Raw genomic sequence first — 24,946 nt, 5'->3', positions numbered from 1 at the left:
ATATGCCGGTTACAGCGGCGGTTAAAACCGCAGTTATATTACTTAAATCGCATCGGTTAAAACCGTTGCATATAGCCTTCTATAGCACCGATTTTGTGACCGCTGCTAGTAAGGGCTGCGAAATCTACAGTATTTTGGTAGTGTCCTCCGGATATGGGCATCAACCCTTCTGAACCCTCATGGATGAATGAGTTTACTGGTTTGATGAGACATGTATATGGTCCTGTGAGGATGGCGAAAGTTATCTTATAATGGTGAGCTTGTCTTTGTCTGATCAGCAGAGAGAGAAGGTGTACTGGAGGAACAACCTTACTCATGGAATTGTGAAGATATCCTGCATGAGCACCGGACGAATACCTTTCTTAAAGAGACTTGATAGAACTTTCAAGCTATCTGATCCTTCTCCTGAGCATTGTCCTCCTTGGGAATTTGTTAGAGAAATACAACTTGCAACTAGTATTCCAGAGAAAGCTAATCTAGAAGCTTATTATGATGAGACTGGCACTGTGCTTGAGATCATTGTTCCCAAACATGGTATTGGGCCAGAAGAACATGAAGTTCATGTGTCAATGCGACCTCCCCATCTGGTAACCACTGAACATGAGCTTATTTCAACTTGAGAAAGTTCATATTACATTCCTGTTATACTGACTGTTGTGTCAAGTTTTTATTCTATAAAACATGTTATTATCAATAGAAGTTCATGAGCTTAAACGGTATTTCTCATCTCTACCTCGCACTTGAGTTGGTTACTCTTTTTCCTGAATATCTGATCAACGGTATTTTGGGTTCTCATGTTCTCTAAAGATGAATATATTTTTTTTTATTTTTCAATTTTAATTAATTACACGAGTGTATATGCATAATGAGTTGATGTGATTTTCTCCCTTTTTTAGAATTTGATTACTGGACAATTTGTTATGGATTCAAAGTTGCTAGTGGAAATATATCAAAATCATATTAAAGATATGGATTAACCTTAATGGACAAAAGGACAGAGAAAGCAAGATTATATTTTAAAGATTCTCTCAAGTGAATCATTCTACAAAGGATCCAATTGAACCCCTTAGATAAATAGGGCAAGTCCAAATAAGTTATAGAGATGATTCAAAAAGAGAGAAGAAAATTTTGAAGAGAATATCATAGAGATTTTGATAGATTTCAATGTGATAGAGTGATACGTCTTGGAAGTAAAAACAACGAAGAAAACAAGTAGAAACTGCATGAATATAAATATAAGGGCTGATTTTTTATTATCTTTTCGATAAAAAAGAAATAAAGATAAAAGTAATCAACTATTTGAGAGATAGATCAGCTCTCCCAAAAATTCTAGAAGTCGTTAGAAACAACTTCTAAGAAAACTACAACAAACATAAATCACATAATAAAAATAAAACAACATAATTACCCTTAAATAAACCATCATATTTTTCTTCTAAATTTGAATTCAAATTAGTCATTTTTCCCTTAATAAAGCCTTTCTAATTCTGCCCCAAATTTGAATTCAAATCTGTCATTTTTTCCTAAATAAAACCTTCCTAATTTTCTTCCAAGTATGAATTTAAATCTGCAATCTTTCCTTAAATAAATCTTTCTTAAATTCCTCTCCACTTTTAACTTCAAATCGACCATCTTTCTCTAAATAAACTTTCCTAATTATTTCTTCCTTGATTTCTCCTTCTTACATAGTGAATATTAACTCCCATAGGCCCCTAGTATATCATAGAGTTTCAGTATGAAGTATATGACCCCGTGATGCTTGCGCTTGACTAATTACTCCTATTTATAAGTGAGGATCAATGTTTGTGTTGCAAAATTGTCTTCAATGCGTTCACAAAGTATACAATTTTGACTGGGTGTAGCCATTTATTTAGCTAGCAAGTCTTGCTTGTAGTCGATTGCTTGTTGATCATCGGGTGAGTTTAAAATTCAATGTGAGTACATTTGATGAGTTCTTCTAGCAAGAATCCAAATAATTTTGCTAGTATTTTGGGCGAGTAATCGATTTCCTTCAGTGAATAGTTGATTTTGTAATCCCCTTGCATAAGTTCAATAACTTGGTACTAAGGGTCAAGTTTTGGTTTATTATAGGATGAGTTGATGAGGTTTGATTATGGGCAAATTAAAATTTGGTGAGATTAGAATTATAGGTGTTTTAAGCATGTTCATAATTAAAGACTAAGTTTAATTTAAGTTGTTGTAGTTGATGGAGACAGAAATTTAAACAACCACTTCAAGCATGTTCAACATGCTTAAATTAAGAGATGTTCAACAATAGAGATGTTCAACATGCTTAAATTCTAAGGCTTGTTTTAGGATGCTTTAAGCCTCGAAGCTCTTTTGAGTCTCTAGCCCAAATTCTAAGGCTCCAAAAGTCCAAGCTTCAAAGGTCTCCTTCATGTAAAGAGTGAAGATTTATTTATAATTCAGGATAATTTTGAAGTGCTCCATCAAACGGCTCATATTAATTCTCTTTATCATAGAGCATTAATTCAACATTCAATTCCCTTGATGATGTCGAAATTAAGTAATCTTAGGCTTGTTGGATTCATCTCGTCGAGTTGCTTGATTTTTTGATATCATTTGGTCGTCCAATAAATGCACTAAAGCATCCAAATATATTTTGGCCCTTTAATTTGGGCTCATTTGGATTCAGATTGGACTAATTTTGATATCGTTGAGTTATTCTCTTTGAGACATTCAATTTGACTATAAGTTTGTTGAAATTAGAGTTCAGATAGTCCTAAATTTATAGTTGAAAGTTTTCAATTCATATATGCATCAAGATTTGTGTCTGGTCAAAATGATTTTTTGGGATGTATCAAATATAATTACCAAATTTTAAATAAAATGAATCTCATTGCTATAAGTATTATGCAGAAATAATTAATTAATTTTTAAATTCATTTAAAAATAAATTTAATAATTCTGAAATTCCCTTTAATATATATATATGTGTGTGTGTGCGCACACGCGCGCGAGTATGTCTTCATGGCGCTAAATCTACAGCAAAAGCAAACGAGTATGTCTTCTTTTACATTCTCGTCTCATGGATGTTTCTTCTATCGGCACTCCAATTTTATTTGTTTTGTTCTGCATATTATATCATTTGAATGTTGAATTTGAACAATCAGCCGAATCCCGATTGCGTCACAGGTAGGTACATTCGAGGAATGGTTGATAATTTGATGCAGGATGAGAATGATGTCAGAATGTCAGCTAATAGGTGTGAAAATTTCTTGGATTCAGCCATACATGATTATTAAGAAGCAGCTCAATGCACCAAAGTGTTTGTGCAAATGCCTCCTTAATTTTTCTCAAAATTGTTTAGCTAAATTGTCATATTATTATGAGTCTGGATTTTATTCCTAGTGAAAATAAGAAAAAAAAATGCTCAAATTTTATTAATTTTTAATAATATTTTTAGTTATTTAATCGTGAGCCTCTCCTTTCGGTTTAATGTCCGATTTGAATTTCACAATCTTAATTATGACCTTAAAAAAAAATCTACCAATTATTTAGAGTTAAATGCATATGTTATTGATAAATTTTTAAAATATTAATTTTAATTTGAAAAAAAAAACAAATTTAGTTTATCTTTTAGGACTTCTTTTATATCCCATTGCATTATTCATATGTCTCATATATCTAACACTACAGGAAAATCACTTATTACCGGCGGAATTTTCATATGTTTATTATTTTTTAAAAATAAAACAAAAAAATGATGATTGACCGTTAGTGTTTTCTCCACACGGCTTAGGGCTGCTTCATCCTGCGTTGCTGAATGCTAGAAGCTTGTACCTCATCGGGGGGAATTTCAAATTTATCATAAAATATATCTGAGCTTGATCGGTTGGTTGGGAGTTTTGGCTACCAATCAATAAGTCTTAAGTCTATAGCTTGAATATGTATTGTGTGTATGAGTAGCTAGGGCTGCAAGCGAACCAAACGTTCGACGAGCTACTCGTTGTTCGGTTCGATTAAAGCTCGTTTGTGATCATTTAATTAACTAAACAAACAAACTTGAACAATATTTTAAATACTCGATTCTTAAATAAACAAACTTGAACACTAATGCGTTTAGCTCATTTATGTTCGCGAACAACATCATTTGAAGTTCGTGAACAAGCTCGATAAAAGCTCGATTCGTGTTCGATTTTGAACTCGTAAATAAGCTCGATAAAAATAATTAATATTTGACTATAAAATTAATAAATATAAATAATCATTGTCTTTGTTACATAGAAAATTGCTTTTATTATAAACATGTTTATTCATAGATATGTTCATGAACGTGTTTGTTTGATAGTTAAAAAAAATTCATTAAATATGTTCGCGAACAAGCTTGATAAGCACTAAACAAATGAACATGAATTGAACATGAACCGAACATGAACACTCATAAATTTAAATGAACCAAACATGAACACAAACAATAAAGCTCGAACAAACATGAACCAAACTTAAACAATCTGATATTAAATGAACACAAACATGAACACTCACATACTCGGCTCGGCTCGGTTCGTTTGCAGCCCTATGAGTAGCTTTGTTAGTGCTTCTTAAAATAATTTTTTTAGTACAAAAATTTTATATTTTATTTTTTTTGACTAGTTCCTTAGGTGATAAACAATTAAGCTTAGATAAGTTGATGAAAAAGTCTTTTTTGAAGTAATGGTATTGAAAAGGAGCTAAGACACACCACATAAAAAGAGATTATTACGTGCGGTTATCGGACCGTCCGGAGGTCAATTAGGACGCCCTACGTCACCCGATACTCAGTAATGATACGCAGCATATTGGTGATGTGGCGCATCTTGATTGGTCTCCGGACGGCAGACTGGTGACCACACATAATAATTTTGCCCGTGTAAAATGGAGTTGGCCAAACATATAATTTACTAATAGTACCTCACCCAAAACTTTCTCCATTTTTTTTTTTATCTTAATTACGATCGGCTTAATCAAAACAATGCAAAGAACAAGAGTTCCTGCCCAACCATCACTTACGACACAGTCAATGGAACCCACCACCAATCACTCCTGCACTAAACTAATCCACTTATTGACCAAACCTGGCCGGCACGCCTAATAAATCCCAACTCCTCTAATTTCCTACCCCAACTACAGTCTACATGGCTTCTCCACCACCTCCGTCACCACCACCGCCTCCTTACCATAACAACAAATCCACCAAACTCGACTACTACTACTTCGTCGTCGGCCTCTCACTCGTCGCCATCGTACTCCTCGTCACCAATGCCATCGCCGTTGGCTGCTGCTCTTGGCTTCGCCAATTCATTGTATCACGCGGCGCATTCAGCCGCGAATTCAATGAAGACGATTTGCGGCGATGGATGCCGACGTATAGTTATATGAAGAGAAAAGATGATGAGGAGGAGGGCGCACCGGAGGCGGAATGCCCAGTTTGTATTTCCGCATTTGAGGAGGGAGAGCAAGTGCGGCAGATGGCGCAGTGTGGACATTCTTTTCACACAAATTGTATTGACATGTGGCTTAATTCACATAATAGTTGTCCTGTTTGTCGTGAGAGTGTTCTCCCCACACCTTTGCAATCAATGGAGATGTCGGCCTCGTCATTTACCTCACAGGATTATCTTGTTTCTGTCTCGACGGTTAGTAGGGCGGCGATACCCATTGCTTTGGCTTGATATGTTTGATCCATTGGTGTTCTTCGTCATTATAATTTAGATCGAATTTTTTGATATGATGAATTTTTTTCTGAGAGAGTATACTAAGTGTAGATTGATGATGAATCATTTACTGTATTTTTCTCAAAAAAATTAAAAAAAAAAAAGTTTTTGATGAAGATTTAGGAACCCAAAAACTTGTTTTCATGAAATGAAGAGAGCTTTTGAAGGAGGCATGGAATGATCAATTGAAACTAGTTTAAGTGCCTGTATCGAAGGAACTTTTATTACGTCACGTAGAGGAACGTCCGGTTGAAGTCAAAATCCCGCCAAAAAACTCGGTATTTACTTGGTACAAATAGGTATTATTTGATATTAACGAGGAATACTTCTCTTTGAAGACCAATACCAAGTTATACCGAGCTGTACCGAGAAATACCGAGTTGTACCGAGTTTTTCTAGCGGTACAACTTTTGTATAACTCGGTATTTCTCGATTTAGCTCGGTATAACTCGGTATTGGGTCTTCAAATGATGGTATTCCTCGTTATTGTTTGGTATTGCTCGGTACAACTCGTTTTTTGACGGGATTTGGCCTCCGACCGGACGTTCCTCTCCGTCCGGTCGAAGAACGTAATAATTGTTCGTATCGAAGTATTGCACTTATGATCGAAGATGCTTTATTGTTTTTTTTTTTTTTCCGCTTGAATTCAACTGGGGAAAGAATATGAAATTTTGATGAAATTAAAGAATTATTAGGGGATAACATAGTTAATTGTAATGTCAAATGTCATGTTAATAAAATAATATAATTTATTTTGGTTGTTTCCCCAACATCTTGAGAGAGCAGTTATATAGACGTGACTTTAGCATAAGGCTGTGTGAAGACAAATATATATTTGTTAGTTTCAACTGCTTTTAGGATTTATTTGGATATTTTTTTAATCATAGATTGTTGTTTTGCAACAATTTTTTAAAAACCATTATTATAAAAAAAATGTTTAATTACAATAGATAAAAGAAAATTATTATCAGTAAATTTATTTCACTTAAATATTTTAATCACAATAAAATATATACATATTTCTAGGGTTTACGCCTGAAAAAAAAAATATTTTATTTTTATTAAGAAACCAGTTAACAGACATCCGGTTTCTTAGGAAAGATTTTTATTTTATTTTATTATTAAAACCATAGAATGGAATACCGGTTTCAATAGAAATTGGAAACGAATAATGAAGTTCTCATTTCTATTGAAACCGGTTAATTAAAATTCGTATTTACTCCTTTTTAAAAATTTTCTCTAAAATGCTCCTTGAGCTAATTTAAACTTAAACCATGCTCCTTTTTATAATAAACACAATTAATTTTAACAAAATTATTTTTCTCACAATAATTCTATAGTTGTTTTTATAAATAACTACAGAAAATAAAGCCTAATCATTGATTAGATTTAACACCCCTAAGGCCCTAACCAATCATTAGAACACCTCCACCCGAAAAATCTATTTTTCACTTCAAAATACAGTAACAATTATATAAAATAATAGTTCATCTTTAACCCAACTTCATTCTAACACCGAAAAAAAAAAATTATATCCCTATTCTTTATGATCTATATTTTTATATTTATTTTCAATCAAAAATAAATGAATAATATTCTAATTAGTGTAACGTAAATATTGATGTCACACCATTAATTCACTGCCGAGTTAAAATACAACACAACCGTTAGAGTTTGGGTGAACGCTTACCAGATTAGAGAGCAAATGGTATTTAGTTAGAGATGCCCTTAGGGGGAGCAATTATTACATCCAGATGCATCCAGAAACCAATAATCATGCGCCACATCACATAAAACTCGATATTTGGCACTCAATATTGCTCAGTATACATTCGGATGGTTCGGTTTTTGACCGGATGTAATAATTAAGGGAGGTCAGCATCACATTTTTATTTGGCTGTAACTATTTTATTGTTTTTTGAAATTTCTTTTGATGACAAAAAAATTACAATTAAATCTATTTAAATATAGAAGCTGTAAGCATGAGATTTTATTCTTTAAGATGAGAAGATTTTATAATACCATACTAACTTTGAAAAATCCTCTTCTTTAACGATAATTTTGTAACATCTTTTACAATTTACTGCACCAACTCGACTCTTAGGTATTATTTGGGACAGTTTTATTACTGTTTTTTAAAGCAGCTTTTTAATACAAAAATTAAAATTAAATTTTTGTACTAGAGAGTTGCTTTAAGAAGCAGCAAGAAAATCCTCCCAAACAAAACATTAATCATGATATCATATTTGACCGCTAAAGCAAAAGGTCCAAAGTTAACATTTATATATTTGAATCTAAATCCCATTGATACAGAGAGAAGGCAAACACTGACGGCTTACTAAAAATTTAAGATCAAGCAACTTCTCCAACAGAATCTAGCGTTTGGTAGCTTTCCAGATTCTTCACAAACAAAGCAATGATAAAAATAAGAAGAAGAAGAAGAAAAAAATATCAAAGAAAGATCAATAGATTATCACAAGTACAATTTTCAACGGGAAGCTGGACTCCACTATGCTGTCTTTGCTTTAGAAAGAGCTTTCTTGCGCTGCCCGAGCATGTAAGTATACAAATGTGGGCTCCCTGCAAGCAAATATGCCATTCATTGATTTTATTAAAGATGTTCAAAACGGAGTTGTTTCTTTCATGGATGATGAAACAGGGGGACTACCTGGTACATAAATACCAAGAACCAGAACAGCTCCATAGAAATAGTCAAAAGAAAAGTTCCACTTGTTGGGCATTCTCAAGCAATACTTTTCAGATGCCTGCCATGCCACCAAGAAAATTACATTATCTAAACCAATAAATTAAAATAAAAATAGATATATTTTTATATTTGATGTAAATCAAATGCAGTGTGAGGCAGCAAACGATGGTTAATGATGGCAGTGGGGAGGTAGCTGGCCATTAAAATTAGGGTTAGTGGATGAGTGGCTTTACCCTTAGAGATAAAATACAAAATGAGCATATACGTGAAAAGGTTGGAGTAGCTCCAGTGGAAGATAATATTAGAGAGAGTCGCATTAGATGGTTTGGTCACATTAAACGGAAGCCTTCCGATGACCCGGTTAGGAAAGTTGAGGTATTAGATTTGACTTATGTTAAGAAAGTTAGAGGTAGACCTAAAAAGACTTGGTTAGAAAAAGAATCAAGAGAGACCGTGACAAGGGATTAGCAAATTGGCCTATTTAAGCAATCTACAAATGCATGTGGAGAACAAGTATTTTGGAGTATTTCAAATTGCTCAAGATTTTATTTTGTATTTCGTTTGATTTAAATCAATTAGCAAAAAAGATGGAATGCAGAAAAAAATGAATATATTACACTCCTAATAAATCTGACTAAACAATATCCAAGGCATCAGGAATATATACCTTCATGTATGACAAGGCAATGTATATGAGGCCAACCTCACTTGTGATGCCTGTTGGATACAATACCAAAAAGGTGCTATACCTGCAGAAGTTAAATTCAAGATGAATGTTAGTGTATGCTGGGAGTACAAATATAGCAGCAAAATGAACCCTCACCTCAGCCATAAGAGCCAAGAAGGTGGAGCACCAAAAGTTTCCTTCAAGCCAAAGAACGAGTACCTAATTATCTACCAAGAGAGATGAATAAAGGAGCTCATTAGCTGATAATCCAGTGTAAGGCTTCGTTTGGGAAGGCTTTTTTGTTGCTTCTTAAAGCAACTTCTTAGTATCAAAATTAAAATTTTTGTGCTAGGAAGCTGCTTTAAGAAGCGGAAAAAAAGCCGTCCCAAACGAAGCCTAAGTTTGAGAAAGCGCTGTGATGTAAACTCAATGATACACTAAATTTAGAGGTAAATTTCAGCTTGTAGTGAAATTCATTCGAACAAGTCATGTGACCTTTCAGTCAAAAAAGAGCTTATTGGTCCACTTTTATTCCTTTTGTTTGTACTTATTATATCAAATTTATGAGCTTCCTACCAACTATTTTAGGGTGATCATTACCCCCATCTCATTATTGGCCATTAAGGGCCTGTTTGGTTGCAAGATGTAGCCAAACCGTTTTTTCAGTCATATAAATACTACTGACTTCGTAAATTCCTTCAATTCTAGAGGAAGTGAAATTTAAGAGATTTATACAACTACTCATCACTGTACATCATCTTCTCCTTCGTTCAAACTCTAAATCTTTAAAAATATCTATCATACCAAACAGCCTTTAACTAAACATCTACCATGTCAAACAACTTTCAGGATTTAATGTATCCAGATTTTACTAAACCTAAATTCAAGATTATCTAAGGCTTTTTAGTAGCCAAACTACCCCTAAAGCCATCCTCCAGATTACCTTACTGCAAGTCCGCAACCAATTTCTTCCATCGTACAAACCACCCTCATTGAATCTGTGTGTTTTTCACTATTCAATGAGTTAGTATTCATAGGTAATCATGTATTTGCCTGCTTGTCCATAAAAGCTTAATAACTTCAAATAATACACTATGGCTTCGATTCTTCAAAGGTTCTTAAATGTATTGAGTGCAATAGTTGTTATTTCTTTATTTATTTCTAAGAGAATAGGGGGGATTGTAAAATAAGAACAATGAAAGTTCTATTGGTGTCATTAAGTCTAGACATTAGCCTTACTGTATAAAAAAAAGTCCAAATCCTGGTTTTGATTTCATAAGCGTCATTGAAAACATTTTAGCTGCTAAGTCAAATTAATCTCAAGATTGTGGAAGGTGATTCTATAGCAAATCACACAAATGAATTCAAACAGATCGCAAGTCAATGGAGTTTAGTTGATATCAACTCCTATGAAGGAGTACATCTCATGAGCTTGTTGCATCACTTTCTTAAGAGCCAGAACATAATTGTGATGACAGTCAATAGTTCATGCGCATATACAAAGTTTAAGCTCAACAGCATCTGTGACTTAATCCTAATTGAGAACTTCGGGATATGAGAATCAGGTGAATGTCCTTCTTATTTTGTTTCAAATCTTGAAGTTGGAGGAATAACTAAAAAAAAGGGTATAATCTAGGGAGATCCAAATTTCAAAGAAGACGTTGCCATAACAATCAAAGGATAAGTTAATGATGCAGACATCAGTCAGAGATTTAGACACGTGAACCATCGACGGAGGCGTAGATCAATGGCCACGATTCATAGTCTCTACTTTCGACATATTTGTTGTAATTTGTATTTATGTCATTTCAGTTTCCTAGTCTAACCCTGAGGGTAGTGAGTGTCTTTTGTAGCCCCATGGGCATTTGTGTCTTTTTTTTTTTAGACTTGAGATCCATATATAAGGCTCTCCATGCTTTGTATGAGAGGGAGTTGATGAATGACAATTTTATCTTATTGTTCTCTTTGTGAGTTCCAAAACTTCTCTAGATCTCTTTGTGAGTTCTTGAGGAGAGAGCCTTTAGATCTCTTTGTGAGTTCTAATAGTTTAAGGAATAAGGTTCGTGATTCTTAATCTTCTTATCCTCCTCTTCCAATCACTTCCTCTTCCAATCACTTCCTCTTCCACCTCAAGAGAAGACAACATAAAACCCTTGGCTTGAAGAACCCGACCCCAACCCCTTACCGTCGCCCCTTGGAGCCCCAGCCGCCGGCTGCTCTCACACCACCGGCCAGCCACCTTGCCACCGGCCTCCCGCCATCCTTCCACCACCCCTCTCTCCGCTAGCTTTCATGTTTGAAAATTGAATTTCAAATTTCAAATTATTTCCAAATTAGGAAATCCAAATTAAGAAAGTTTTTATGTTGAATTCAATTTTAAATTAAATCAAATTGGATTTAATAAATTTTCTTTCCTAGTCATCACCACCTATTTGGAAACTCCCCCTCATCCTCCCCAATCCCCTCCCCTCCTTGATGTCGCCGGCCCTTGATGGGCTCTCCCCATTGAATGCACATTAACCCTCACCCTTTATTTGGAATCCAAATTTGATTTCAAATATTTTCCCTCCTAACTCTCTAAAACTAAAATTAATTTCAATTTTTTAGACTAAACCTCAATCTCCTCTCTCTCTATACCGCCGGCCTCCTCTTTCTTGGATCCCCCAAATTACTCCTCCATCAAGGCATTAATTGTATTCAATTTGAAATCAAATTTCAAATTGCTTCCCTCCCAAATTAATCTAAATCTGAGAATAATTTCATATTTAGAATTAATCCCATCCACCCCCAACCTAACCTCGTTTCGACCAAGGAGCCTAGCTTCTCCCCTCCACATCCCCAAGCCGGCCACCACCTCTCCTCTCTTGGATTGTCTTATCATTCTCTCTCATCTACATGCCAATTATGTATGGCGGATCCCGAAGTTAACCACGGATTCGTACTCGACGCCCACGGAGACATCCACATCGTTCGATCACCATTCTTCGACGTCGGGTTTGGTTTTGACGACACCGTTGAAGATTACTTGAACCAAATCCTCACCCATCTCGTGGACATCCACGACGATCAATTCTCGGACTACGAGTGGACCATCAACGGACATCCACCCATTTCTCCACCTCCACCGCCGCATCCCTCTACATCACTACGGATCATCTGAGTCGTCTACCTTGGAGTGATTTTGTTTCTTGTATGGTTCGTCTTCCTCCGACAACCCTAGACGTAGAAGAGTGACTTTGAGCCTTTGAGCCTCAAGGTGAGACGATCACTTTGTTAACCGTCGGCTTCTAGTTGACTAATCATTTCATTACTCTTGTTTAAGTTGTTATTTTAAAGAACTTGCAAATTTAGTTGTAATGGATTGCCTAAGCATTGTTTGCTTCTAAGAGCTTTCTTGATTCTTCAATTTTGAGACGCCTTAAGATTAATTTTATCATTGCTCCAACAACTTTTATTAATTTCTTAAAACAACTCCTGGTTTTGACATCAGTTAATCTAAGCTCTAAAGGTGGAAATAACATGTGCTAGCAATGAGAAACGAGAAAACAGGTGAGAAGTGATGCCCATAGAAGAAAAGTGGACAAAATATGAACTAGAAAAAGAGTTTGTGAATGAATTAAAGGAAATTTATGATTCATTGATTTTTTATGTCAATAGTCCCACGTAATCTGGATCTTGCACTCAGCTGTGACGTTTCACTCTACTTCATATAAACAGCACATGTTTAATTATTTTGCAATTAATTATAATAAAGTGTATCTCATGGATGATGAGCTCTTAAGAATTATAGGTGTTGGCAATATTCAAATCAAAATTGTAAATGGGATTATGTGAATGTTTCATAAAGCGAGACATATTACAAGCTTGAAGAAGAATTAGATTTCCAATTGATTCTTTGATGAAGAAGGATATAACTAGATCTTCAGTACTAGCACTTTGAACGCAACCAGGTGTGTCATGATGACAGCACATGATAGAAAAAATGGCACGTTATATAGAACTTCAAACACCATAATAACAAGAGCAACAATAGACTTGATAATTTATTCATACACATGATATTGAAGGTTGGGACATATGAATGAAAAAAGATAAGGAATTTACATTCAAAAAGCTATTATCAAATTTAAAGTAGTAGGATTCTGCTTTTGTGAAGACCGCAATAAAGAGAAAATTTAGTTTTACAAACATCAATGTGTGAAGGCTATCCCCAGCGGCATCCATATGGCTCATTTATTACGTCAACTTCATCGACAATTACACAAAAAATGCTTAAATTTATATTCTAAAATAAGTCTAATGTGTTTACTTCTAAAAAAGTGAAGAAGTCCAATAAAGATGAATTTTGTGTAAAAATAAAAAACTAAGATCACTTCAATGGAAAAGACAATGATAGTGAGTTCATAAAATTGTGTGAATAGTAGATTCCGTGTAGAGGTAAATTCCAATAATGTCACTACAAAATGGGAATATCTATCGTAGGGGCATAACTTTTAATGAAGAGCTATACACATGAAGTTATACACTTTTTTGGGCTGATTCTATATGCAAATAACCCTCAATTCCATTGTCCTATAAACTGCCAAAATAAATTTGGATTAATATAAAAGTTTTTAGTTCTATTTCTTATGCGTATATGGATTGTATTGGTAGATATAAGCTAGACCCCAAATCTGTTAAAGATATCTCACTTGATACAAAATAAACGATTTGCCTAAAATTTTTATATTCTATTAGTTTGGGATGAACCCCACTATGCTATTTGTTATAGTTGATACCTCCATATTTGCTAGCTGTTTTTAGTATTAGTGGTACTTTTACCCTTTTAACCCTTACCTAGGTTGGCTGCGTGCAAGAATGCTGCCATATAGATAGAGAAAATGTAAGAAGGAAGATAGTTATTTCACTAACATACAATTTATACACAGTTATTATTATTCATTGCCTGCTTGCTTCTTTATCATCCTTGCAGGTCAAGCCTTACATCAGGTTTGGTATCAGAGCAAGGATGGCTTAGAGCAGTAGACTGGTTGCTCTTGGTGAAGATCTCAGCTTTGAAGCCCTGTGGGCGGAACATACCAAGTTGGCGCGGCAAACGAAGGAATTGTCGGGGGACTTCTTGCATTTCTTTTCCGAAATGCGCCGAGAACTGAGAATGGTCAATGCTAGCCTCGACAGACACTAGGGAACTCGAACACTATTACCTATGACCATACCCGCGATCAGAAGAGGGCTATCGGTGGAATGGGAACATCAGCGAGATTCGTTGTTGATCGAGGCATCTGATTTGAAAGATGAGGTAGGCCGGTTACGGCCGCGCGAAGTTTCGAATGCTGATGATGATCCAGTTTATCAACGAAGGAGACTAGTTAAGAAAGATCAGTGCCACAGTGAGTTTCTGGTGAAACTTGACATTCCATTTTTTTATGGGAAATTGCACATTGAAGATTATTTGGATTGGGAAATATCTGTTAAGACTTTTTTTTAATATATGGAAATCAAGCCCGAGCAAGAGGTGAAATACGTTGTTTGTAGGCTCAAAGGAGGACCCAGTGCATGGTGGTTACAATTGCTTAAGTCTATACTTCATGAAGGCAAGAGACAAGCGCACAGTTGGTATAGAATGAAACAACTTCTTCGTGATCACTTTTTGCCACAGATTATGAGTAGATGTTCTACTTGCAATATCAGCACTGTGTTCAAGGGGTTAAAACCGTTAACAAGTATACGGAATAATTTATCACTTAAGTGTGAGAAACAATTTAAATGAATCTTCTAATAAGTTAGTAGCAAGATATATTGGTGGGCTACGAGAAGCAATTCAGGACAAACTTGAATTGCATGTTGTCTAGTCACTTTCGCAAGCAGTTAACTACGCACTCAAAGCTGAAATATAGCTAGCTTGACATTCACACAACAACCAGAGCAAACGAAGTCAAGACCACTCCAGAGAATTTAATAGATCATCTGTTCCCATTGCATTCAATGCCTCCAAGGCTTTTTCCACCACACCTACACCTGCTGCATCCAATAGTTTGGTTAACCGAATAGTAGATCCAAAGGGTAACCCAAAGCTGAAGGCACTGGTAAGGGAGAATGCATGTGTTAAGCCTTTAAACATCAAATGCTTCAAGTGTTTTCAACAGGGGCATAAATCCAATGAATGACATCCAGACCTCAATTGCAGTTATTAGACGCAAAAGGCGAGGAAGAAGTGGATGCAACCGATCAGGTTCAGGAACTGGTGACAAAAAACATTGTAGGAGATGAAGGGGAACTACTTATTTGTGTTTTAGAGAAATTGTTGTCAACACCTAGACAACAATCTAATTCACAAAGGAATGCTCTGTTTAAAACCAAGTGCACCATAAGTGGGAGGGTCTGTGATTTGCTTATTGATAGTGGGTGCACTGAGAAGGTTGTATCTCGCTCAGTGGTGTAGACATTGCAGTTGAAGACTACAAATAATCCAAATCGCTATAAGATAAGCTAGTTGAAGAAAGGCATGGAGATTGCGGTGATGGATATTTGTAGAATTACATTTTCGATTAGCAAGCATTATGTTAGTGAGGTCTTGTGTGATATTATCGAGGGTGTGCCTCATTCTAAGAAGGTCGTGCAAGTTCGATGTCGGAGCTACGTATGATTGCCGAGTTATACTTATTCCTTTAATTGGAAGGATCAAAGGTTGAGATTATTGCCCTGTGGTACTCCAGATCAGGCTGGAGTCAAGGCAAAATCTGTTATGATCTCGATGACGGTAGCTACTGATGCGGAGCATTTTAGTTATAGTCTTTCTTAGGAATAGTAGATTTAGTTTTATACTTGTTTCTAAAAAGTTCAAATGTTAGCTTATATATAGAAGGTTGTAGTAGGAAATAGAGGAAAGGAATATTATCTCTTTTTAAAGCTTTGAGGCTTTGTGATTGTTTGTTTATTCCCTGGATTGGGAAAACATTCAAGCAGGTCCAATTCTCGGTCGATCCACTGCATCAGCTGCTTTGTTAAACGCCTAGCGTGAGTCATCACAAACTTTGGCTTTACAAGTGAAGGTTACCAATGCGTCTACAACCGTGGAGGCTATTCCCACCGAAGTTTCTTTGTTGTTGCTGCAAGGGCCAGGGAACTTACCCGCGAGTCTATCACCATTGAGATCAATTCAACACCATATTGAGTTGACGCCAGGTGCATCCTTAGCCAGATATCTTGCGGGCCATGTTACCATAGCTTTTGTACCTTTATATTATGTTAGTTTGGGTTGAACCCTACTATGCTATTGGATATGGTTGATCCTCCCTATTTGCAAGTTGTTATTAGTACTAGTGGTACTTTTACCCTTTAACCCTTACCTAGGTTGGTTGCGTGCAAGACTGCTGCTATATAAATAAAGAAATTGTAAGAAGGAAGATAATTATTTCACTAACATACACAATTTCTACACAGTTGTTACAGTTTTATTGTCTTCTTGCTTCTTCATCATCTTGCAGGTCAAGCCCTACATAACTATTGGTTTAGATGTGATGACTAGACCAAAAAAACTCCCAAATGTGGACAATTCATGGTTTTGGGAACTCTGTTTATTATTAGCTTGTGATTCGTTGCTAAGGAAATTAGCCAGGTTTTAGAAATTAAAAAAAAAAATAAGGGCGAGCAGAAGAGAGAAAAGAGCGGAAAAGAATGAGAAAAGAAAGTTAAGTACTCACTCGGCTCTCTCATTTTGTTGCCTTAGTGAACCATTTTGATGTGATGCAAGCATCTTGGTGTTGTAGAAAAGCAAGTGTGGCAGCATCTGAGGAAAATTTTGTGGTGCAGAAAAATCTAGTGGTCTAAGCAGGTAAAGTTACTGGAGGTGCTCTAATAACTTCAGTCTCAAACCTCTTATTTTGCTTGTTTGATCTATTTTTTAAAATAAGAGTGAAATAATTTTTGACGGATGATTTTCTTTTCTTCCTCGCTTGTCCACTCTCTTTCCTACTTTTCCCAACATTCTTTCTCTTCAACAAATCCTCCCTCCTCTCTCTCGTTTTTCTCACTGCTCAAGGGCTACTGATTTTTTCATCGTTCAAGGATCATGAGCAGAGCCGTTTAAATTTTGGATTTTCATGATATAAAAACAGTCAAATTTTATCATTTATCTACGACAGGCAAACTACACGCTATAACTTCATCATTACATCTGCATAGTGCTGCAGTATACCAAGATGGTCTCTCATGATAAAATTATTATCCTGCTATCTATTTATCCAACACTCCGAAATATTGTATGATTTCCTAAAATTTGATGTTTTCCCATCTAAAGATGAAGATTGGAATGAATGCTTCCCTATTTTATCCAGCAAATCCTTAAACTAAACAATAAAAGCCTCCCAAAACTACCAGTTATTTTACAAACAATAAGTATAAATACAATGTGCAGCTAATAAAAACACAAATTTTATTCACAAGATGCGTAAGGTCAAACAGTACTGATTCATACCTCTGTTATTGACCAGCTAATAACCAACGAACTAACAAGAACATGCGACCTGGCCTGCAAGTAACACAGTAATTACCTAAAAAACTTCTTTTGTAGCATTTAAAAAAGGAACTACAAGTTCAGAGGACAAATCAATACCTCTGGAAAACTCCACAAGATGCCCCAAGTAACATACAACCTTGATGCAATCTGCGGTAAGGTGGCCGAAACCGGGGATCTCACCAGACCTTACCAATACACCGCGTCAAGTCAAAGCAAATAAACAAATTTAAGATTAAATTACAAAAAGAGTACGCCGACTTTTCATACCCTCCAACAAGGCTATGCAATATCTATATAGAACTTCAAACACCATAATAACAAGAGCAACAATAGACTTGATAATTGATTCATACACATGATATTGAAGGTTGGGACATATGAATGAAAAAAGATAAGGAATTTACATTCAAAAAGCTATTATCAAATAAAGTATTAGGATTCTGGTTTTGTGAAGACCGCAATAAAGAGAAAATTTAGTTTTACAAAATTGAAGGGAGACCAAAACTCAAAATTTAGATCTTATAAACATCAATGCGTGAGGGCTATCCCCAGAAGCATCCATATGGCTCATTTATTACGTCAACTTCATCGACAACTACACAAAAAATGCATAAATTTATATTCTAAAATAAGTCTAATGTGTTTACTTCTAAAAAGTGAAGAAGACCAATAAAGATGAATTTTGTGTAAAAATAAAAAACTAAGATCACTTCAATGGAAAAGACAATGATAGTGAGTTCATAAAATTGTGTGAATAGTAGATTCCGTGTAGAGGTAAATTACAATAATGTCACTACAAAATGGGAATATCTATCGTAGGGACATAACTTTTAATGAAGAGCTATACACATGAAGTTATAAACTTTTTTGGGCTGATTCTATATGCAAATAATCCTCAATTCCATTGTCCTATAAACTGCCAAAAGAAATTTGGATTAATATAAAAGTTTTTAAATCTATTTCTTATGTGTATATGGATTGTATTGGTAGATATAAGCTAGACCCCAAATCTGTTAAAGATACAGATACCTCACTTGATACAAAAATAACGATTTGCCTAAACTTTTTATATTCTATTAGTTTGGAATGAACCCCACTATGCTATTTGTTATAGTTGATACCTCCATATTTGCTAGCTGTTTTTAGTGTTAGTGGTACTTTTACCCTTTTAACCCTTACCTAGGTTGGCTGAGTGCAAGAATTTTGCCATATAGATAGAGAAAATGTAAGAAGGAAGATAGTTATTTCACTAACATACAATTTCTACATAGTTGTTATTGTTTTATTGCCTGCTTGCTTCTTAATCATCCTTGCAGGTCAAGCACTACATCAGGTTTGGTATCAGAGCAAGGATGGCTGAGAGCAGTAGATTGGTTGCTCTTGGTGAAGATCTCCGCCTTGAAGCCCTGTGGGCAGAACATACCAAGTTGGTGTGGCAAACAAAGGAATTGTCGGGGGACTTCTTGCATTTCTTTTCCGAAATGCACCGAGTACGGAGAATGATCAATGCTAGCCTTGATAGACGCTTGGGAACTCGAACGCTATTACCTACGACCATACCCACGATCAGAAGAGGGCTATCGGTGGAATGGGAACATCAGCGAGATTCGTTGTTGATCGAGGCATCTGATTCGGAAGATGAGTTAGGCCGGTTACGGCCGCACGAAGTTTCGGATGCTGATGAGGATCCAGTTTATCAGCGAAGAAGGAGACTAGTTAAGAAAGATCAGTGCCACAGTGAGTTTCTAGTGAAACTTGACATTCCATTTTTTATGGGAAACTGTACATTGAAGATTATTTGGATTGGGAAATATCTATCAAGACTTTTTCTGAATATATGAAAATCAAGCCCGAGAAAGAGGTGAAATACATTGCATGTAGGCCCAAAGTAGGACCCAATGCTTGGTGGTTTAAGTCTAGAATTCATGAAGGCAAGAGACAAGCGCACAGTTGGTATATAATGAAATAACTTTTTCGTGATCATTTTTTGCCAACAAATTATGAGCAGATGCTCTACTTGCAATATCAGCACTGTGTCCAAGAGGTTAAAACCGTGAACAAGTATACGTAATAATTTGATCACTTAAGTCTTAGAAACAATTTAAATGAATCTTCCAATCAGTTAGTAGCAAGATATATTGGTGGGCTACGAGAAGCAATTCAGGACAAACTTGAATTGAATGTTGTCTAGTCACTTTCGCAAGCAGTTAACTACGCACTCAAAGCTGAAATACAGCTAGCTTGACATTCACGCAGCAACCAGAGCAGACGAAGCCAAGACCACTCCAGAGAATTTAATAGATCATCTGTTCCCATTGCATTCAATGCCTCGAAGGCTTTTTCCACCACACATACACCTGCTGCGTCAAATAGTTTGGTTAACCGACAACAGATACAAAGGGTAACCCAAAGCTGAAGGCCTTGGTAAGGGAGAATGCATATGTTAAGCCTTTAAACATCAAATGCTTCAGGTGTTTTCAACAGGGGCATAAATCCAATTAATGTCATCCAGACCTCAATTGAGGTTATTAGACGCAAAAGATGAGGAAGAAGTGGATGCAACCGATCAGGTTCAGGAACTAGTGGCAAAAGACATTGTAGGAGATGAAAGGGAACTACTTATTTGTGTTTTAGAGAAATTATTGTTAGCACCTAGACAACAATCTAATTCACAAAGGAATGCTCTGTTTAAAACCAAGTGCACCACAAGTGGGAAGGTCTGTGATTTGTTTATTGATAGTGGGTGCATTGAGAATGTTGTATCTCGCTCAGTGGTGCAGGCATTGCAGTTGAAGACTAAAAAGAATCCAAATCCCTATAAGATAAGTTGGGTGAAGAAAGACATGGAGATTGCAGTAATGGATATGTGTAGAATTACGTTTTCGATTAGAAAGCATTATGTTAGTGAGGTCTTGTGGATGTTATCGAGGGCGTGTGCTACCTCATTCTAAAAAGGTCATGGCAGTTCGATGTCGAAGCTACATATGATTGCCGAGTAAATACTTATTCCTTTGATTGGAAGGATCAAAAGTTGAGATTATTGCCTTGTGGTAGTTTAGATCAGGCTGGAGTCAAGGCAAAATCTGTTATGATCTCGATGACGGGAGTTGCTTTGTTAAACGCCTAGCATGAGTCATCACAAATGTGTAGAATTATTTGTGTGATGTTGTATCTCGCTCAGTGGGTGCATTGAGAATGTTGTATCTCGCTCAGTGGGTGCATTGAGAACGTTGTATCTCGCTCAATGGTGCAGGCATTGCAGTTGAAGACTAAAAAGAATCAAAATCCCTATAAGATAAGTTGGGTGAAGAAAGACATGGAGATTGCAGTAATGGATATGTGTAGAATTACGTTTTCGATTAGAAAGCATTATGTTAGTGAGGTCTTCTGTGATGTTATCGAGGGCGTGTGCTACCTCATTCTAAAAAGGTCGTGGCAGTTCGATGTCGGAGCTACATATGATTGCCGAGTAAATACTTATTCCTTTGATTGGAAGGATCAAAAGTTGAGATTATTGCCCTGTGGTAGTCCAAATTAGGCTGGAGTCAAGGCAAAATATGTTATGAGGAGTTGCTTTGTTAAACGCCTAGCATGAGTCATCACAAATTTTGGCTTTACAAGTGAAGGATACCAATGCGTCTACAACCGTGGAGGCTATTCCCACTGAAGTTTCTTTGTTGTTGCTGTAAGGGTTGGATAACTTACCCGCGAGTCTACCACCATTGAGATCAATTCAACATCATATTGAGTTGATGTCAGGTGCATCCTTAGTCAAATATCTTGCGAGCCATGTTACCATAGCTTTTGTACCTTGAAATTATGTTAGTTTGGGTTGAACACTACTATGCTATTGGTTATAGTTGATACCTCCCTATTTGCTAGCTGTTATAAGTACTAGTGGTACTTTTACCCTTTTAACCCTTACCTAGGTTGTTGTGTGCAAGAATGCTACCATATATATATATAAACTATATGAAGGAAGATAATTTTTTCACTAACATTCACAATTTCTACACAGTTGTTATTGTTTTATTGTCTACTTGCTTCTTCATCATCCTTGCAGGTCAAGCCCTACATCACTATTGGTTTAGATGTGATGACTAGACCAAAAAAAACTCCTACATGTGGGCAATTCATGGTTTTGGGAACTCTGTTTATTATTAGCTTGTGAAATAGTTCGTTGTTAAGGAAATTCACCAAGTTTTACAAATTTTAAAAAAAAGGGCGAGGAGAAGAGAAAAAAGAGAGGAAAAGAATGAGAAAAGAAAATTAAGTACTCACTCGGTTCTCTCATTTCTTTCCTTAGTTAACCATTTTGATGTGATGCAAGCATCTTGGTGTTGTAGAAAAGCAAGTGTGGCAGCATCTGAGGAAAATTTTGTGGTGCAGAAAAATCTAGTGGTCTAAGCAGGTAATGTTACTGGAGGTGCTCTAATATCTTCAGTCTCAAACCTATTATTTTGCTTGATTGATTTATTTTTTTAAATAAGAGTGAAATAATTTTTAACGGATGATTTTCTTTTCTTCCTCGCTTGTCCACTTTCTTTCCTACTTTTCCCAACATTCTTTCTCTTCAACAAACCCTCCCTCCTCTCTCTCGTTTTTCTAACTGCTCAAGGGCTACTGATTTTTTCACCGTTCAAGGATCATGAGCAGAGCCGTTTAATTTTGGATTTTCATGATATAAAAACAGTCAAATTTTATTATTTATCCACGACAGGCAAACTACACGCTATAACTTCATCATTACATCTGCATAGTGCTGCAGTATACCAAGATGGTCTCTCATGATAAAATTATTATCCTGCTATCTATTTATCCAACACTCCGAAATATTGTATGATTTCCTAAAATTTGATGTTTTTCCCATCTAAAGATGAAGATTGGAATGAATGCTTCCCTATTTTATCCAGCAAATCCTTAAACTAAACAATAAAAGCCTCCCAAAACTACCAGTTATTTTACAAACAATAAGTATAAATACAATGTGCAGCTAATAAAAACACAAATTTTATTCACAAGATGCGTAAGGTCAAACAGTACTGATTCATACCTCTGTTATTGACCAGCTAATAACCAACGAACTAACAAGAACATGCGACCTGGCCTGCAAGTAACACAGTAATTACGTAAAAAACTTCTTTTGTAGCATTTAAAAAAGGAACTACAAGTTCAGAGGACAAATCAATACCTCTGGAAAACTCCACAAGATGCCCCAAGTAACATACAACCTTGATGCAATCTGCGGTAAGGTGGCCGAAACCGGGGATCTCACCAGACCTTACCAATACACCGCGTCAAGTCAAAGCAAATAAACAAATTTAAGATTAAATTACAAAAAGAGTACGCCGATTTTTCATCCTCACCAACAAGGCTATGCAATATCTGAAAAAAAAAATAAAGAGAAATTTAAAAATCAGAAAGTTTGCGAAGAAATAAAAATATGAATCTGAAGAGGGAGGTCTAGCGTACCTCTAAAATGGCGGCGGTCTGCGCGAGCTGAAGAGGCCGCTCGACCGCATCATACACCTGCTCGTGCCCGTATTCCTTGAGAGTCTTGATAGCTAGGTACAAAACCTGGAACCTGCGAGAAGAATGAAGCGGGTCGAAAGAGATCTAGGGTTCGGAAAGAAGAAAAGGGGAGACTACCATCCGTAAAAGACCGCCCAGTTATAGACTGAGAGGTACAGGCTGCGAATGCCGGAGAGAAAGCCCGCCATCGAAGCGATAAGAAGGCTGTGGAGTAGAGGCGGAGAGGAGAAGACGCGAGGTCGTGATTTGCGAGTGCTTTGGTCAGTTGAAGTTTTATAAAGCGGCAGTTGCATTCGCCATGGGGGCGAAGAGAAGAGTTAATGAGGACGCGGGGGCGGATGACCTACCATCAACCAAAGCTTTTAATTGCTCTGGTTTTTGGCGAGCAAAACCAACCTACCTCGCATGGTTTTTGTGTTAAAAAATTCATGGGTTAGATTTATACGAAAATTTTGTACATGCAAGCACCACCAAGTTCCGAGCAACAGGAAACATAAGATGTATGTTTTATATAAAAATTTCAACAAGACAAAAATAGTATGTGCTAATTTAGTTAAAATATTTTTATTAGTGTGAATTATATATTACAAATGATATACTTTCTAGTACTAGAAATACTATGAATATGATGTAACTGATAGAATTGTTCAGCAAAGATCGGGGCGTTGGTAGTTGATATGTATCAAATGATGATTCGTGGAAAACATCAAAAGTCGAGTAGCGATGAGATCTAGACTTAGTCATTCTTCCGGTTGGATGGGAGATTAGAAAGAAGAACCATCATTCATTAATGGTTAATAGGTGTTTGCGGTAGTAGGTGTTGAACAATGATAAAGAGGGGAATATTAAAAATCAGGCAATGATTAGTGATTGTTTCATTCGTTCTCCAATAAGAGATAAGACCATGTGATCAATATGATGAATAGCATATGTTGATAGTTAAGGAACATAGATTATTGTTCATTGGCAATCAATGAATGATATTTAACGAAGAATTTCTAAATTTGTATGATAACGAGGGATTAGCTTGATTGTTCTCATAATAAAAGAGGAAAATTAAGTGATGAAGAAAACTAGCATCAAAAGTAAATAAATGAGAAGGATCAACACTAACTTAGCACATGGTATAGGATCCCTTGAATGATAATGAATAGGTAAGATTTCGCTTGTTGTCCTTTTTTATTACATTTTTTTTTAGTTTAACCTAATGATGTTGTAGTTATAAATAATATGATATGATGATATGGCTTATAATCATAAATTTTTAGAGTAGGTAGTGTTATTTCATAAAGAATTAGAAAGTAAAGAAGAATAACTATTAGGCCTTCTTATTTGATTATAGGAATTCTATATTAGAGGAATTGAGAGGATAAAATGATGACATTTTATTATAAAAAAACAAAACAAAAATGATGACATTTTATTATCATAATTATCGTGTTCTAGAACATTCACGGCAATAGAGAGATAAAAAGTTTAGTGTCCTAATTTTATGCGAATATCCGACTCACACATATAAGAGAAAGGGGAGCAAGAGTCATAAAGAGAAATAAATATTTTTATGTAAAAAACTCTAAAAAGGGAAAAATCATGAGATCTAACCTAGTTAAAATGATTCAACTAGTGTTTATAGTTGATTACAAATGATGTCCTTTCTCGGGGAAAGACCTTGGCTCAATATAGAAATATACATCATATAAAGCATACTATATGGTGGGAGTAAGAAGAATCTAATGATATGAGAGTCATTCTTAAGAAAACGTTGGCATATTCATTTGGTCAGTATGATCATATTCAAGCGAAGG

At 35.8% G+C, this 24,946-nt stretch overlaps 2 protein-coding genes and 1 pseudogene across 3 annotated transcripts; 2 read left to right on the top strand and 1 right to left on the bottom strand.

The window, feature by feature from the left end:
- The first annotated feature begins 153 nt into the window (after positions 1–153).
- Positions 154–707, top strand: LOC110114861 (annotated as a pseudogene).
- A 4,431-nt stretch (positions 708–5,138) lies between these two features.
- LOC110114842 (RING-H2 finger protein ATL16-like) lies at positions 5,139–5,675 on the top strand. The gene has a single exon (XM_020847859.2). It carries the CDS (start codon positions 5,139–5,141, stop codon positions 5,673–5,675), a length of 537 nt encoding a protein of 178 aa, XP_020703518.1.
- A 2,287-nt stretch (positions 5,676–7,962) lies between these two features.
- On the bottom strand, positions 7,963–23,562 carry LOC110114829 (very-long-chain (3R)-3-hydroxyacyl-CoA dehydratase PASTICCINO 2A-like). 2 transcript variants are annotated; one of them, XM_020847843.2, is made up of 9 exons: positions 23,259–23,562; positions 23,082–23,193; positions 22,976–22,994; positions 22,801–22,889; positions 22,663–22,716; positions 9,248–9,318; positions 9,092–9,173; positions 8,386–8,482; positions 7,963–8,297 (listed from the first exon to the last, which is right to left on the bottom strand). In XM_020847843.2, exons 1-9 carry the CDS (start codon positions 23,432–23,434, stop codon positions 8,227–8,229), a joined length of 771 nt encoding a protein of 256 aa, XP_020703502.1. In that variant the 5' UTR covers positions 23,435–23,562; the 3' UTR covers positions 7,963–8,226. The 2 variants fall into 2 exon arrangements, with proteins under 2 accessions (XP_020703502.1, XP_028550249.1); XM_028694416.1 differs by lacking the exons at positions 22,663–22,716; positions 22,801–22,889; positions 22,976–22,994 and adding exons at positions 17,568–17,621; positions 17,706–17,794; positions 17,881–17,899 and having other exon boundaries at positions 23,259–23,561.
- Positions 23,563–24,946: the final 1,384 nt, after the last annotated feature.

This window comes from Dendrobium catenatum, unplaced genomic scaffold (genome assembly GCF_001605985.2).
Source record: "Dendrobium catenatum unplaced genomic scaffold, ASM160598v2 fragScaff_scaffold_484, whole genome shotgun sequence".
In the NCBI taxonomy this organism is placed as follows: Eukaryota; Viridiplantae; Streptophyta; class Magnoliopsida; order Asparagales; family Orchidaceae; genus Dendrobium; species Dendrobium catenatum.
This window is presented reverse-complemented; position numbering and strand designations above follow the sequence as displayed.